This window comes from Vitis vinifera, chromosome 2 (genome assembly GCF_030704535.1).
Source record: "Vitis vinifera cultivar Pinot Noir 40024 chromosome 2, ASM3070453v1".
Lineage (NCBI taxonomy): Eukaryota > Viridiplantae > Streptophyta > Magnoliopsida > Vitales > Vitaceae > Vitis > Vitis vinifera.
This window is the reverse complement of record NC_081806.1, coordinates 7,403,526-7,422,041: the sequence shown is the minus strand read 5'-3', so window position 1 is coordinate 7,422,041 and position 18,516 is coordinate 7,403,526. Positions and strand designations below refer to the sequence as shown.

Here is an 18,516-nt window from a genome sequence, read left to right as displayed (position 1 = left end):
CACTTGAAGGCTTTCACACTCAGTTTACACAAAGATAAAACTCTCAACCTAGCTTAAGGATGGCTCAAGTACAAGAGAAAGCTAGGATGAATTACAAGAGTGCACTAAGAATATGCAAGTGATGGTTTGATGCACTAAGAAAGAAATGAGAGCTTTTTGATCAAGAACAGGTAGGTAGGCTTTGAATGCAATTGTTCTCTTGTCAATAAATGAAGAGGAACTCTCAATTTATAGGTTTCTAAGCTCGGGAGTCAAAAACAGCAAAAGGCAACCTCGTCCAGTCGATCTAGGGGTCGACCGGTTCACTAGCCGTTGGAGCATTTAATGCATGACAGGTTATCGTTGCCTCAATCGGACCTCAACCGGTCCTCGATCGGACCTCGACCGGTAAAGGAATCACCTTGACCGGGAAGAGAAGGCTACTGGGAGAGAGAGAAGGTTTTGAACCTTCTTCGACCGGTCCTCGACCAGACGACCTCAGCCGGTCGACCTGTTCCTCAACCGGTTGATTGGTAAGCCTTAGCCTCGACCGGTTGAGCCTTTTTGGCCCCGAAAAACCTATTTTTTGATTTCTTTCTTTTCTAACACTTAGACAAGGTCTATAGGTGAGTTAATATGCCAATTTTGAATCAATTTGCCTAAGGTATATTTGATAATACTCGGGTTTTAAAGAAAATCAAGTTTTAAAGAATAAACCGAGTTTTCTAAGATGCATGAAAAGGTATGAACATCTTAAGTGCACTCATGCTATCATCTTACATTCATTTCCTATGATCTCAAGTCTTCCAAGCATCTCGATCTTGTATCCATTTGATCCTTTGATGAATTTTCGAGTCTATACCTGAGATTCTTAAACATTAAACCAATTAGTTATTTAACCATGGTTTGTTATCATCAAAGCCCGATTAGGAGAACCCTTGGGCTAACAACAGGGTTGGTCAGAATTAGGAGAGAAATGAAATGATTCTTCAATATCCCAAAGCCAGTGTTCCTGGATAAAATTAGTCTCTCCCTGAATATCAGATTTGGAGAAATAAGGTTGTTGCTCAAAGAAGGCGACATCCATGGAGTGATAGAACTGTTTAGTGACTGGTGAGTAGCACTTATATCCTTTTTTAGTTGGAGAGTACCCAAGGAAAATATATTTAAGAGCTCTAGGATCAAGTTTGTCCCTGTGTTGTTGATGGACATGGACAAAAGCTGAGCACTCGAAAACTTTGAATGGGATTGTGGAGATGAGATGAGTATTGGGAAAGGACTGAAGAAGAATTTGACAGGGAGTTTGGAAGTCGAGAATACGAGATGACATCCTATTTATGAGATAGGCGGCAGTGAGGATGGCTTCACCCTAGAAAATTTTTGGTACATGGGTAGAGAACATTAGGGAGCGAGCAACATCAAGAAGTTGCCAGTTTTTTCTTTCGGCAATACCATTTTGCTGAGGAGTGTTGACATAGGAACTTTGGTGAACTATACCATGACTCAAGAGATAATCATTAAGAATGGAGTTGAAATACTCTTTGGCATTGTCAGTTTTCAGAATTTGGATTTTTGCTTGGAATTGTGTTTGGATCATGGTGTTGAAGGTTTTGAAAATCTGGTTTGCCTCTGATTTTTCTTTCATAAGGAATACCCAAGTGAGTTTAGTGTAATCATCAATAAATGAAATGAACCAGCGAGAACTAGTAACATTTTTGATCCTAGAAGGACCCCATACATCACTATGAATCATGGAAAAAGGTTGAGATGCTTTGTAGGATTGGTTAGGATAAGAATTACGAATATGTTTCGAAAATTGACAGATCTCACATTGAAACTCATTTGGATTTTTATTATGGAATAATGAAGGAAACAACTTCTCAACATACAAGAAATTTGGATGACCTAACCTATAGTGCCACAACATAATTGCACTATCATTATTAGACTGACTCACAGACAAAGAAATAGGACTATTGGACACTGAACAATCAGAATGATGAGTTGCTCCTTGAGGAGGATCATTAACCTCTAGAAGATAGAGCCCCGAACACATCTTAGCACTGCCAATTGTCTTCCCCGAGTCCAAGAACTGAAATTCACACAGATTTGAGCCAAATTTAGTAACACAGTTGAGATCTCGAGTGAGTTTACTAATGGACAGTAAATTGCAATTTAATTTTGGCACAAGGAGAACTGAATCAAGAGTGATGTTCTTTGAAACTCTAACAGAACCTGTACCAGCCACCTTTGAGAGTGAACCATCGGCTATTCTCTCAGTTAAATTTTTATAGCATGGATTGTAAGTGGAAAAAAACTTCTCATCTCTAGTCATATGATCAGATGCTCCTGAGTCTATAATCCATAGACTTAGCTTCTCCTTTTTAACATTTAGAGCACTCAAAAATTACCCTTTTGTGCCAAGGAACTAATACCAACCACAGTGGGGGCAGGTGCAGGCAAGGATTGGCTGAACAATTTCTGTAAGACTTCTATCTGTTCCTTGCTGAAGGGAGTGGGTTCAGGTGATGGTTTTTCATCCATGGAGACAAGGTTGCCCCGTCCTTCTTTGTCATTGGCAAACTGGGAAGGCTTCCAGTCTGCAGGTTTGCCGTGAATCTTCCAGCAGGTGTCCTTGGTGTGACCAGGATGTCGGCAATGATCACACCATGGTCGCCCTTTCTTTGGTCTGTGATCATTGTTGTTGGATGGATTTCCTCTAACTGCAAGGGCTGAGCTCTTAGGATTTGTCACAGAATCTTGAGAGCCCATCATGATCTTCTTTTGACTTTCCTCTCTCTGAACTTATGAAAATGCTTCCCGGATATTTAGTAGTGGTTTGGATCCTAAGATTCTTCCTCGTACTTCATCGAGATTCTTATTTAATCCAATCAGAAATTTGTAAATTCTTTTCTGTTCAATAATCTGTCTGTACCTGATTTCATCACCCGGACAGCTCCAATTGTGCTCCTCGAACAAGTCCAGCTGCTGCCAGTAGCGATTGAGTGTGTTGAAGTACTGAGTTACCATTAACTCTCCTTGGCGGAAGTCATGGAGAACACTCTCCACCTCGAACAATTCCGACGTATTCTCATTGTTAGAATACGTTTCCTTGGCAGCGTCCCAAATCTCCTTTGTTGTTCCATAGAGAAGAAAATTTTCTCCATTGTCATTTGTCATGGAATTAATGAGCCATGACATGACCATATTATTTATTTATTTTGATAGGAAACGACAAAGGAATATATTGATAAAAAGAAGGTACAATTAGAAGGATGAGGAATCCTCCCAACAAAGAGAAACAAGACTACAAGTAATCAAATATAAGAAAGTACAAAAAGAGAAAAGTAGACACTCTAGTTACACGCCGCTAACCAATCAAGTTGTAATATGTTAAGAGGAATCCCCTTAAAAACCTTAGAACAAAAAGCCCAAAAAGAAGTAAGAAAACAAATAGAATCCCAAAGATACTCAAAATTCCTTGCTTTGTCCTAAAAAATCCTTGCATTTCTTTCCCGCCACACCACCCACATTAACGTGATGCACGCATTTTGCCATAAAACAATCCCTCTCTTGGAAGATCCAAAACCATTAAAATTACTAGATAACATGTCAGAGATGCTCCTTGGAGAAACCCAATCTATCTTTGCTGATTGAAATAATCTGTGCCACAATCCCATCGTCAAAGAGCAATGAAGGAAAAGGTGATCTACTGTTTCTCCATGCTTCATGCACAACTTACATATGTCAGGGCTAAGTGCTTTGTAGGGTCTTCTCAATTGTAGCAAGTCATTAGTATTAACCTTCTTGTGAGCCACCAACCAGACAAAGGACTTGACTTTGAAAGTGACTTGAGCATTCCAGACAAACTTGGTAGGGAAAACTGGAGGCGACTCAGAATATTGGGATAAGGCCAGAAAGAAAGATTTGACTGTGAAAAGACCTGAAGGAGATAAGGACCAAGATCTCTTATTTGGAACCGAAGGTGATATGTGTAGACGATCAAAAGACCGCATAAGGCCCTCTAAATCTTCTATCTCAGAATCATAAAGATTTCGACGAAAATTGAAATTCCAAGAGAAGGGGCGGGTATATCCAAGAATTGATGAAATAGGAGCATTTTTATCCGTGACTACGCTAAGTAATCTTGGATATTGGACTCCTAAAGGTTGTTCCCCCCACCACAAGTCATCCCAGAACCGAATTCTATCCCCATTACCTACCACAAACCGAGTAAACTTGGAAAACTCTTGGTAGACTAGTGCAATGGCCTTCCAAGGACAACGATGAGACCATCTAACGATGTTGTTGACATCCCAACCATTGGAGTGTGATCCATAAATGCTTAAAATAACCTGATGCCACAGAGCTGAACCCTTCCTAGGATATCTCTACAACCACTTCCCTAAAAGAGCGACATTCCTTATAGATATCTTTCCAAAACCCAATCCCCCTCTCGATTTCGGCTTACACACTACGTCCCAATTAACCAAATGGTCTCTTTTGCCTTCCCCTACGCCTGACCATAAAAAATCTCTTTGCATTCTCTCAATTTTTGCTACCACAGAGGCGGGAATCTTAAACAAGGAAAGAAAGTAACATGGCATATGGGTGAGACAAGATTGAATGAGGGTTATTCTGCCTCCAAAAGATAAATATGCCTTCTGCCACCCATCTAATCTCTTTGATATCCTCTCAATCATAGGAGATCCCAAAAGCCACACGCCTTAGGAATCCCTTTTAGAGGAAGACCCAGGTAAAGTATAGGCCACCCAGAAGCCTTGCAGTCAAGCATCTCGGCCAACCTAGAAAGGTGATTCTGCTCAAGATTAATACCATAGATATTGCTTTTGTCAAGATTAACTTTCAAACCGGAAATATGCCCAAACACTAGCAGGACATTCTTAAGGGTCATCATATCCTCCTCCCTAGAGCTGGAAAAGAAAATGGTATCATCTGCAAATTGTAAGTGGGAAACCCTTGTTCTGTTCCTACCCACCCTGAAACCCTCCAAGACGTTTCTCTCCTCAGCTTTCAATAACATCCTACTCAATACATCTGCCACTATAGTGAACAAGAACGGTGATAAAGGGTCTCCTTGTCTTAAACCTTTAGATGCCTTAACCCACCCTTTTGCATTACCGCTCACCAGTACTGCAAAAGAAACCGAGGACAAGCAACCTCTCATCCATTTCCTCCATCTAAGACCAAACCCTTTCATCTCCAACACATGATCCAAAAAATCCCAACTCACATGATCATAGGCCTTTTCAAAGTCAATTTTGAATACAACTCCTTCCGCCCCTGATCTTCTTTTCTCATCCACTATCTCATTTGACCATATTATTTTTGGCATTTCAGACTTTGAACTTTTCATCTGTTTTGTTCGGTTTGGCAGCAACTCCATTGAGATAATTGTCTTTGCCCTTTCCGCATATGAACATCATTACAGAATGGGACCATTAGAGATAGTTGTTCCCAAAACACTTGAATGAGAACACCATCATATTGCGAATACTGCTTGACTGAACCCATTCCATCCCCGCCTGAGAAAAGGTCCTATGCTACAAACCCAAAGTGATAGAACAGTGCAAGAAGAGATGATCAATCGTCTCACTACTTCCCCTGCAGAGGATGTACCAATCAGGGTTAAGGGCTTTGAAAGGCACTAATCAGGTAGAAAGTTCATTGGAACCCTTGTTTTTCTCGACATTTGAATGATTGGGAGGTGGATGAAGTTGTGGATTTATTTTTATGATTGGATGGTTTGGCAATTGATAAGGAAGGGAAAGATAAGATGGTGTAGATGAACTTGGATATTAATAAGTTTTTTGTTAAGCAATTTTATACAGTCTTGGAACTGAGGGTTGTTATTTCTTTTCTAACACAGTTAGTTTGGAATTCTTGGGTCCTTTATAGAGTTAACTTTTTTGCTTGGGAGGCTTCATGGGGAAAAAATTTGACTTTAGATTAGCTTCAAAAACAGGGTGGTCTTTAGTCAATAGGTATTTTCTTTGTAAAGAAGATGAAGAATCCATAGATCACATTCTTTTTCATTATTTATCGGTTACGATTCTCTGGAAGTAGTTGTTTGATTTTTTTGGTATCCATTGGGTGTAATCTACTACAGTTAAGGAGGCTTTATCAGGGTGGCATGGTTCATTTGTGGGCAAAAAAAGAAAAAAAGTTTGGAGAGCAACTCTATTATGTATTTTTTTGGACGATCTAGAAGGGAAGAAATCTCAGGGCGTTTGATAACGAGGAGCGTTTTGCCTTTTTTTTCCTGCATATATTCTTTCTTAGGAATTTGTTCTTTTAGGTGAAGCAGTAGTTAGAGATGGTTTCTTTATCTTTCTTTGATTTTATTGAGTGGCTTGGTTTTGGTTGAGGAAGGGAGTTGTTGGGGTTCTTTCCTAGTTTTTGGGCTTTTAGGCGCTATTTGCATATTTCATGTCTACTTTGTGGCATTCTTGGAGCGTTTTTTATTAAAAAAAAGATTTCTATGAGGAAACATATTTTGTAGCAAATCACTTGGAATTTTCATATTAAGAGCTTTTGAAGAATTTTCATTTTAAGTGCTTTTGAAGGCATGTGATTGATCAAATATGTAGCTATCAAAACAACATCATTTAGTAGTTTTTTTGGACATTTTTTTTTTGTGAACATAAGAGCATTTGCCTTTTTTTTATTTTATTTTATAATTTTTAATTTTTTATCAAAAACAAATGATATGTATTAAATGATAAAAGAAACATGAGAAGGATGAGGAATCCTCCCCATGAAGAACAAGCCTGATCGAGAACTAAGTAAACCTCCACTAACCAAGGAAGGCTATACAAAAGGTACAAAAGGCCGCCTGATCAAAAGAACTAAGTAAACCTCTACTAACCAAGGGAGGCTATACAAAAGGAACAAAAGGCCTATACAAGTAAAACAATCCTGACCCTATAGACCCAACTTTGGGGTGTACATAATGGAAGCTAACTAAGTTGGATTACACTAAAAGGATAGGGCTTAAAAATGTTTGTACAGTGTGCCCAAAAAGACACCCATTCCTATCTTAGCCACCCCATTTTGTCAAGGTGTGTCATTGCATGAAGAAAAGCTTACAATGCCATTTTCAAGAAGATAAGGCCCTAAAATGGAATTGAAATACTCTCTTCTATTATCAATTTTGAGAACTTGTATAGCTGAAAATGAGTTTGAATCATTTTGTGAAAGTTTTTGAATGAGGGGGTTAAATTTGGATTCTGCCATTAGCAAGTAAATCTAGGTGGCTCTTATGCAATCATTGATAAAACTCATAAACCATTTAAAATCAGAATAGGATAGGGTTCTTGAGAGACCCCAAACATTACTATGAAGGATAAAAAATGAACTTATGATCTTTTATTACTCAGAGGATATAAAACATGATGACTCTTTGTCATCTCACAAATTTGGCATTGGGAACTTAAAGGTTCAATTCTAGCACTTGGTTTAGGAAACATTAATTTAAAAGACATGAAATTTGGATGTCCAAAATGAAAGTGTAATAACCATATCTTTACTTTTTTTTTTCTCTAGATGCTTAAGAAGTCTAAACCCTTTCATTCTCTTTCACTTTAGGAATCCTGCAATAAGGCCCTTCTCTCTCCTTAGCATTGTAAATCTTCCTCCCTATAATCAGGTTCGAAGAAACACAATGAGTTAGATATAACTTTACACAACAACTTATAGAGACAAAAGATGAGAAACAATTTTTGGAAGATGAAGAATTGAATCAAGAGTAATTAATCGAAAGATTGAAATAGAACCTTTACCACTAACAAGGATAAATGATCCATTAGCAATAGTAACCTCACCATTATTTAAAGGTAGACTATAAAACAAGAAACACTCTTATTCGTTTGTCATACGATTAGATGTGCCTAAATCAATGATCTAGGGTTTGAAGAAAGATTGTTAGATATATTCAATGCAAAATAGATATTATGTGACTTAGCAAAATGGGAGGAAAGGTTAGATGACGATCCATTGACCTTGTATCTCATACAATAGCTTTAGTTGATCCTTAGAGAAGGGACTGTAGTTTAATGATTCAAAGGTTGTCATAGTTTCAAGATCATCTGCAATAGTCCCTTGGAAAGCTTTCTTGAAAGGTTCCTTGCCTCTTTTATCATGAAAAGGACGTTTCCCATTTAACTTTCAACGAGTCTCTCTTGTATGCTTTGTCTTTTGACAATAAGCACACCAACGAGTATCTTTTTCGCCAGATTTTTTTTTTTTTTACCAAAATTTAGAGAGAGGGAGGATTCCTCATCCTTCTGTTGTAATTCTTATTCCCTAGTTCAATATATCACTTTCTTGTTTCTCATCAAAAAATTTGTAGATTTGAGCAATATTTCCCTTTTTTTGAATAGGTATGTGACATAGCATCCCACACCTTCTTAGCTATTCTTTGGTTGCATGGGGTTTAGCTGCTATGACATGACCATTGAATTTTTTGTACTTGAGGTCTCGAATTTGAGGTCTGATTCTTTGGGCCTTTGATGATTCCAAGCACATCTTTCATCTTCCCTTTACTCTTCATGAAAAGTTTGGTAGATTGGGACCAAGAGGAAAAATTCTCTCCATTTAACTTTTTTGTTGTAATATGAAGTGTGGGATTTTCAAAATTGGTAGTAATTTTGGGTGGATTTGAAGAAGAACTAGAATTGAACTTATTTGAGATTGCCAACATTATCAATGGAAGAGAGTATAAATTGGCAATGAAGGCCAGAAAAAAACCTTAAAAGGAAAACGATAATGGAGGCTGAGAAGGAGAAGAAATCATTAGAAAAATTTCCAGCTTTGATACTATGTAAGTTGGATTTAGAATTTTGAATAATTTGTTCTTATCCATTCTCAACTTGTATGTAATTATTTGAAACTGGTGACTAGCCAATCCTTTGGTCAACACATTTGCTAGCTTAGCTTTTCATTTTTATTAAAGCAAAATTCCTTTCCTGGAGTAGATTTCAAGTACTGTAGAATCCTGTATACCACCTGTAGATGAACTTCCTTGGGACAATGCATGAATTGACTTACGACATTGACAACATTGGCTATATCTAAACTTGTGTTTGTCCAGTAGATTAAATTCCCAACTAAATGTTGATATATTCCATATTCTACTACTACATTTTCTTGACCTTTCCCTAGCTTATGATTTTTTATTTTATTTTTAGTAGGGGTCTCAACAGGCTTACAACCAAACTTACATGTCTCCTTAAGATTTAAAATGTATTTCTATTGAGAGATAAAAATACCCTTCCTTGGGTGGGCTTCTTCAATCCCCAATAAAATACTTGAGTCTTCACAAGGCTTTTATCTTGAATCCTTTAACTAGTTTCTTCTTGAGTCTTTCTATTTACTTTCATTTGTCATCGACGTAAACTATGATAGCAATAAGTTTACCCATATGTGAGTGTTTGATGAAGAGTGTATGATTTCCTTGGCTTTGTCAAAACTTCATGTCATTCATGGCTTTTGCAAATCTTCTAAACCATGCTCAAGGAGATTGTTTACAGCCATAAAGTGCCTTCCTTAGTCTACAAATATCGTTTCCCTTGAAGTCTCCATTGAGACCTGATGGTGTTTCCATGTACACTTCTTCTAAATCACCATGCAAGAATGCATTCTTAACATCAAGTTGCTGCAAAGACCAATCAAAGTTAGTGGCCAAGGATAGTAATATATGAATGACATTCATTTTTGCTATTGAGTTCCCAAACTCAGTGAGAAATTTGCTTCTTGAATGGAAAATTAAGGGCCTAGAAAAGAAGAGGAGTGTAGTTTGGAAAATGGCGCCTATTTGTTTGTTTTGGTGTATTTGGGGAGAGCGGAATAGAAGAATGTTTCAAGAAGAAGAGAAGTCAGATATGAGTCTAAAGAATCTCTTCCTTCGGGCTCTTTTTGAATGGTCTCAACAATTCATGGACGTGGACTATCTCTCTTTTATGAATATGTTGGGTGTTTGACTTGTTGGTCATCTTTGGCTTTTCTAGGTTTTTGTTTCCTCCTTTTTTGCCTTGGGTGAGGCCTTCTTTGTATACTGCCGGTGTACTTAGGGAGCGCCCCCTGTTTTGGCGTGTTCTAATATGATTTCTTCTCTTGGTTTATCAAAAAATTTTTTTGCTATTGAAGCAAATGTTTTTTGGTTGTCCACCTTAAAAGTTTGCATACTCCCATTAGCCAGCCAATGTCCTTATATATCTCCAATGTCCTGTTGGCTCTATATTTAATTGTGAACACCCATTAACATCCAATTAATTTTTTCCGTTTAGTAATTCAACTATTCTCAAGTTTTGTTTTTTTCAAGAGCTAACATCTTCTCTTCCACGACTTTCCTCCCATTCTTGTTTGTAAGTTCTTCTTGAATTGTTTGAGGAATTTCAATAGAAGTTAATTAGGTAAAGAAGGCTCTATGTGATGGGGATAGGTTTTCAAATGGATTGAAATTGGAATCTGGATGTTGAATGCATTTTGTGGTAGCTTTCCTAAGGGTAATTGGTAAATGGAGATCATGAAACACTTGTGAATCTTTGTTTTGAACAAATTGATCATGAGTTTTTTTGGTGAGAGCAACAAATTTGAAGTAAGAGAAATGATACCGGAAACAAAATAAGTGGAGTTTGTGTGAACATTATTTGGCCCAAGTTCAGATTCTTGAGCTTGCATTTGATCAAGTTGAGACCACTTCTGCCTAGAGTAAATCTATAGTTGAATTAACTCCCCCTTGATTTGTTTTTTATGTGGGTTTTTGACCGCGCGACAAGGAGGTAGAACCTATAGGTGGGACTTTGGATGTAAGTGGCTTGTATTTAGAAAGTCTAGGAAAATCAGGCAAATCATAAGAGAGAAACTTATCTTCACATAAGCTCTCCCAATGAAGATAAGTAGTAGGAAAAATGATTAATTTTCAGCAAAAGTGACATCCATGATTGTGAAAATTTTTCGAGAAGTTGGACGATAACATTTATAATTTTTTTGGTTGGAAAATATCCCCCACACATTTTAGAGCTCGGGGATCAAGTTTGTTGCAATTTGGAGGACATATATGCACGAACGACACACAACCAAATATTTTGGGAGGAAGTTTCCTAGAGCTATTAAAATGTGGGAAAAACATTTGAGTGTGTGTCTAATGGAGTGTTATTTTCAAGTACTTTTGAGGGTAGTCGATTAATCAGATAAGTTGCAGTTAGACAGCTTCTCCCTAATATGATTTAGACATTTTTTTCTGAAAAAGTAAGGCTTGGGTAATTTCTAATAGATGCTTATTTTTCCTTTCAGCTACGTCATTTTGTTGTAGAGAATTAGTACATGAAGATTGGTGTATAATCCTTAATTTTTTTAAGAAAAAGAGAGAACATTTTATTAAAGTACTCTTTTCTATTATTAGATCTAATGATTTTTATTTTAACTTTAGTGTGCTAACCATGTTGTGAAAGATAGGAAACACAAAACTAACATCTAATTCATTTTTCATGAGGAATAATCAATTTACCATAATACAATCATCGATAAAGGATATAAACCACATCGCTCTAAAAAGACTTAGGATTTGAGAGGCACCCCCAAACAATAGTATGAATTAACAAGAAAGAAAATGCTGATTTTATATTACTGAAAGGAAACAAAACACGATGATGTTTAGTTAATTGACAAACATCACAATGAAAAATGTTAAACATCTAATTTATCGAATAGTGAAGGAAACCTTTTTTTTGGCAAAGGAAATGATGGATGCCCTAGATTATGATGATGCAACCATATTTGGGCTTTATCCAATGAGAACTTTTTTGAAAAATGAGAGAGTGGCATACAATCACCATTGCCAAAACTGGATCTAAGAAGGTAGAAACCCTCCAGTTCCTTAGCGTGTCCATTCATCCTCCCTGTGGTTCTGTCCTGGGTCACACAATGAGATGGGAAAAAGGTGATGGTACAATTCAAATCTCTAGTAATTTGATTAATTGACAAGAGGTTAGCTGAAAGTTTTGGAACATGTAACACGAATTTTAATGTGAGAGAGGAAGTGAAGGCAATTTTTCCTTGGCCTGCCATGGTTGCTAGTGTGTCATCAATAACTCTAATATTTTTATCCCCAAAACATGGATTATAAGAAGATAAACCATGTGAAGAATAAGTCATTTTATCAATAACACCTGAGTTGAGGACCCAAGTGCTTGGAAAACAGTCATTTGAAACACCAAGAGCATGAGAAATGGGATACTCACCTAATTGGGTAAGAAAACATGAAGCAGTAGGCTTATCCATTGAAGTTAGAAGGCTATGGAGCTTCTCAATCTTCTCTGTTCAATCTAACAGTATCTAAATCATTAGAAGCTGAGATTTCTGGTTGCTAATTCTCTTTAGATTGAGTAATATGGGCTTGACCACTCCGCTGTCCAAATTTTGCCTATCAATTTCCATTCCCTCTACCAAATAAGTGTGACTTTCCATGGAGTTTCTAGCTAGTATCCTTGGTATGCATTGGTTTCTTACAATAGACACACCACAAGCCATCTTTGTTGATTAGAGATCTAAACACTTCACTTCCTCCATAATTGCTATTTGGCAGTGTGGAGTTTGGCTTCATAGTGATAAGAGTTGAGTCTTCCATTGTTGGAGTGTTAAGCATAACACTCCTCTTTGCCACTCTTATAATGGAGAAGACTTCATTTAGGGGAGGTAGATCTTCATTTCCAAGGACCTGAACGGACTTGATCATATTCTACATTGAGACCTGCCAAGAAATCAAATATCCTTTCCCTTTCAACATATTTGAGCATCATGGCGGCATCTTTGCTGCAGTTCATCTTAATATTCTAATAGTAAATCTAATTCTAGCCATAAGCCTTTCATGATATTGTAGAATTCAATAACAAAAAAGGTACCCTACTTGGTAGCACTAATCTTGGTCTTTATTTTATAGATATGGGCAACATCCCTTACTTCAAAGTATGTTTGCCTCACAGTCTCCCAAATATCTATTAACTGTTGTCAAGACCATGGGCAACATCCCTTACTTCAAAGTATGTTTACCTAACAGTCTCCCAAATATCTATTAACTGTTGTTAAGAACATGTACGTCCTGCTGATCTTTGGTTGCATTAAATTCCAGAGCCATGATATAATCACCGAGCCCTCTTCATCCCATGCAATAAACTTTGGATCGTTTTCACTTGAGACAGATCCAATTTGACGACTTAGTTTTCCCTTTCCTTTAAAAAACATTCACAGGAGTTGAGATCACACCAGGTAATTGTGCCCATTGAGTTTGAATGAATTTTGCACATTTTGATATTCTGCAGAAGGGTTATTGCTTGTCAAGTGGGAGCAAAGTTTGAAGATTGGATGATTTGTGATCTGTCAACATATTGGAGCAAATTAGAAACAATTTTTGTAAATTTGAGATAGGGAAAAAAATTAATGAGGCTATGTAGGCCAAAAAATTCAAAGGAAGGAGATGAATATCAACAAGTTCTGCTGTTGGAAATGAAGGCTGTATAAGTGCAGAGAAATTCTTATCAATTAAGGCTGAGAATAGGAAAAACTTAGGGTGCAAAGGAGGGCCCTAATTTTGATACCATGTTAAATTACCAATTTTTCTAAAAGCTTTAGCTTATATGATTTGGGTCCACAATGTATATCTTGTGCCAGCATTAAAAATAAATAAATAGAATAACCATAAGGGAATGGAAGTTTTGTAGAATAGAAGGGAATGCTAGATAGGTTCACTTCTTTGTTTTTGGGGCTATTTTTTTTTTGTTGGCTAATAATTCTATTATTTTCTTTTGTGTTGGGTTGGTGGTGTGGGGGAAGAAGCATTCTTATTTGATTTTCCATATTGTGATACTTTATAGTTCATAAACAGGGTATGGTTCTTGGCTTTACACTTACTAAGGACATCCATCTGTGTTGCAGTGGCAGATTGTCATGGGAGCAGGTCCTGAAGTATGCATACTTACGTAAGAAATATATATCTCTTTATGCTTCGCTTCTCAAATCTGATCTAAGTCGGGCCATAGTTGATGATAACAAAGACATTGAGGAAATAGATCGTGGACTTGATATTGAACTAATACTTCAGTGGAGGTATTTTCTTTTCTTGTTTTGAAATCTATGAGGTTGTTGATTTATAATATGTTAAAATTGTAAGGGAAGTTATCAGTTGTGAAAATGGATGGAAGTGAGCAATCTCTTTAAGGCTTTAGGTCTGTACTATCTCAGCTGTTGATACTTTGATTTTTTTTTATTTTTTAAATTTAAATTTAATTTTAATTTTTCAAGTTTTAGGAAACTAATTATACAATGACACCACACAACTGTAAGAAGATATGGTTTGCAATTATCTGCAAGCCAAAATACTTCTTATAATCTAACTGCTTAAATTCCTGGGTCTTAAATTCCCAACTTTTCTGTCTTGAATTAGTTCTTTTATCTTTCACACTAAACAGGATGTTGGCTCACAAGTTTGTGGAGCAGTCAGCAGAATCGAGCCTATACTTGAGAAAACAAAAAGAAAAGAAATCATGGTGGTCATTTGGATGGTAAATTGTTTTACCTTGGGATTAGTTTCTCAATATCTCCCTCACATCTTTACATGTAGGATGCTTTGGATTATTATTATTATTATTATTATTATTACTATTATTATTATTACCATTATTTTAATGATTGTATATTTATGTATGATTTTTTAGGAGTGGTCAATCCCTTAAGGACGAAAATGAAAGTGAACCATTGCGTTTCAGTGAGGAAGACTGGGAACAATTAAACAAAATCATAGGATACAGGGAAGGGGAAGATGGGCAGTCTCTGATAACCCATGACCAAGGTGATGTTCTTCATACTTCCTTGGAGGTTCACATGAACCATAATGCTTCAAAGCTTATGGGTGATGCTCAGGAGTGTCTCGCTGAGTTGTCCTGTGAAAGCCTTGATTGTTCCATAAGGCTCTATTCAGAGGCAAAAGTTTTTGACATGAAATTGGGATCATATCGGTTGTCATCACCAAATGGTCTCCTTGCTGAGGTATGATTTTTTCCATTCATTAATATGTTGGGAATGACTCTGTTCTGTAGAAAACCTGGCTACTGTTGTTGCATAGCATATATACTGACAGGCTTATATCCTAACCATTTTTTGCGATATTATTATTCAGAGTGCAACTGCTTATGATTCTTTGGTTGGTGTCTTCCGCTATAAGCCTTTTGATGCTAAAGTGGACTGGAGCATTGTTGCTAAAGCTTCTCCTTGTTACATGACTGTATGCTATCATTCTGCTACTATTTTAGTTATACCTTTTTTTCAAGTTGCCCTTTACCGATTGCATGTGTATGACCAGTATCTAAAGGAGTCAATTGATCAAATTATCGATTTCTTTGGAAGCAATACTGCTGTTAGTCAGACTATAGCTGTGGAAACTGCAGCGGCGGTACAGGTATTTTTCCTACTTATGTTTGTCTTTTGTAATATTGTTGAACAGTACTTTAAAGAAATGCTAGCATATTTTGCTCAGCTGGAGAGATTCTGTTGGCATTCATGAGTCATTCAATGGAGTGACTAGTTTCGAATTCTACAATGAATTGGAGATTGTGCAAAATTTGGGAGGTGATAATGGTAATATTATGCTAAACCTGCAGGAATTTGGGGGAAAAAAATAATGAACTGACCGTATGATAAAATTCAATGAAATAAGGTAGTTTTGTTTCTAACAGAAAGAACATAGTTCAAGAAGCTCTAAATTTGAGAGAGTTGTCTCATGAAGAAACAGCATAGGTAAAAGCAATTCCCAATTCTCTTTGCAGTGGATACACTTCCAAATAAAGTTCGCAAAACAAATGAGGAGCCTTTAGTAATTTTTTTCAAAATTGTTCATGCAATACCATTTGAATATGTAGTGCTGAAGCCTTGTTCAGGTTCTGCATCATCTATAATACTGCTATCTTTCTTTATGTATTATGATGGTGTTTCACTGATGGTCTCTTCCTGTGAAGATGACAATTGATGGTGTTAAGCGCACTGCTCAGCAACAAGTGAATAAAGCATTGAAGGATCATTCCAGGTTTGTGATCTATTTGAATTTTGAAGTTAGAATTGGGCATTTATGTGAACCTGATATATTTTGCCCCTCTAACAAGCAAATTTAATTGAGCAATGAGATCCTGACTGTTGTGTGGTCCTGTTGAACTTAATTGTAGAGTGCCTGGGGAGGTCATCCTTCTTTTTTTTTTTTTTTTTTTTCCAGGAGAGTAATGAAAAGGATTCTCAAAATTGTTTGTCTAGTTGCTGTTCTCTGATGTTTTATAGCTTCCGGGTAGGTTTGATGTATTCATGATCATATTTACAAAGTATGTGTTGGGAATCAACAGAATCCCCTGATCTAAGGGCATGATCAGCTCTAAAAGAACTATATCTGGTGTATATTAGCTGTTAATGTTGGCTAGTAAAATTAGTCTATCAATGTACAAATTATGATAACTGTAACAGTCAACTATTAACTAGGATGACTGTAAATTAGTGATTAGGATACCTTTAAGTATTAGACTCTTAGACACTATTATATATGCGTGTACTATTTTTTAATCTAATAAATAAGTTGTTTTTTTCCAATCGATATGGTATCAGAGCCACTTTAGTTGCTTAAGTACAAATTTATAAAGAGGCATAAAGTAAGATTGGTTGCTAAGTGGTACACACAAACCTATGGGATCGATTACCAAAAGATCTTTGCACCTATTGCAAAGATGGAACTCCATCAGAATCCTGCTATTTCTTATTGCAAATCTTGATTGGTCATTTCAACAATTTGATGTAAAAAAATGCTTTTCTTCATGGGAACTTGAAAGAAGTCTTCATAGACGCACCTCTTGGATTTGAGGGACAATTTAAGATGGGAAGGTGTGTAAGTTGAAAAAAATTTTATGCTTGAAATAGTCCCTGAGGGATTGTTTTGAAAGATTTGCTCGATCCCTTGTGGGGTTTGGATATCAACAAAGCAAAGGGGACCACACTTTGTTCATCAAACGGTCATCAAGGAAAAGGGTGACTATTCTTATCGCCTATGTGGATGACATTATAGTCACTAGGAATGATTATGGGGAGATACATAATTTGAAAGGTAAATAAACCAAGGAATTCAAAATTAAAGACATGGGAAATCTTAAACATTTCCTTGGCATTGAATTTGCACGATCAAAAGAGGGAATATATGTGTCTCAAAGAAGGTATGTTCTTGATCTTTTAGAAGAAACCAGAATTTTAGGGTGTAAACTTTCGGATACTCTTAATAATCATAAGCTAAAGATAAACTTAGACGGAGTACAGATTGATAAAAGAATATATGAAAGGCTTATTAGTAAGTTGATATGCCTGACTCATATAAGGTTAGACATTGCATTTGCTATTGGTGTCATGAGTCAATTCATGCATGCTCCCTTAGAAGATCACTTGGAAGCTTTAATGAGGATATTGAAATATCTAAAGGCTACTCCAGACATGAGATTGTCATTCTCTAAAAACAGTCACATGCAAGTAGAGGCTTAGACTGATGCTGATCATTCTGGATATATAGCCGATAGGAGATCTGCTTCAAGTTATTGTGACTTTTTAGGAGGCAACTTGGTGAATTGGAGGAGTAAAAAACAACTGGCAGTTACTAGATCAAGTGCCAAGGCTGAATATCGAGCTATGGCCTTAGGCATTTGTGAACCCATGTGGATCAGAACTCCATGAAAGGAATTACATGTAGATGTTCAAGAACCTATGAGGCTATATTGCGATAATAGGACAACCTTAAACATTGTACATAACTCGGTTCAACACGACCGCACCAACAGGATAGACACTTCATCAATGAAAATATTGATAATGGCCTCATTTGTACTCCTTTTATTTCATCTAAACTACAGTTGACTAATACATTTACTAAAGGAGTGTCTAATCCAAGCTTCAACTCAATGACATGCGTGCTAGGAGTGAAGAATACCTTTGAACTAGGTTGAGGGAGAGTATAGGAAATCAATAGAATCCCTTGATCTTAGGGCCTGATCAGCTCTAAAGGAGCTATATTTGGTCTATATTAGCCATTAATATTAGCTAGTTGAATCAGTCAATCAATATACAAATTAGGATAACTGTAACAGTCAACTATTGACTAGTATGACTGTAAATTAGTGATTAGGACAACTGTAAATTGGGTGTTAAAAACTCTTAGACATTATTGTATATATGTGTACTATTTTTTAATCAATAAAATAAATTGTTTTTCTTTTTCCAACCAATAGTACAATATCCAAATTTCTAAAGGATTGGGAAGCTTATTAGCTGATGATATTTTTTTTTTTTGTATATCATCTACTTCTATTGCTTTTTGGATATTCCTTCATTTTCATTTTTATATTTGTTTGTTTTTTTGGTACTATACAGTCTTGCCCTAAAAGTTCACCTTGCTATAAAAGGCATATACTTTTTTAGCGCATGCAAATGGTTGACATGTCTACCAGA

General features: G+C 36.5%; 1 protein-coding gene across 1 annotated transcript in view; it reads left to right on the top strand.

Annotated features, from left to right (window-relative positions):
• LOC100260794 (uncharacterized) overlaps positions 1–18,516 on the top strand; it is a 170,216-nt gene that overhangs the window by 34,363 nt on the left and 117,337 nt on the right. The window contains exons 10-15 of the mRNA XM_059734098.1: positions 13,933–14,103; positions 14,466–14,558; positions 14,712–15,042; positions 15,173–15,277; positions 15,356–15,451; positions 16,008–16,075. Of these exons, the coding sequence (XP_059590081.1) occupies positions 13,933–14,103; positions 14,466–14,558; positions 14,712–15,042; positions 15,173–15,277; positions 15,356–15,451; positions 16,008–16,075 (864 nt within the window). The remainder of the gene's footprint in view (positions 1–13,932; positions 14,104–14,465; positions 14,559–14,711; positions 15,043–15,172; positions 15,278–15,355; positions 15,452–16,007; positions 16,076–18,516) is intronic.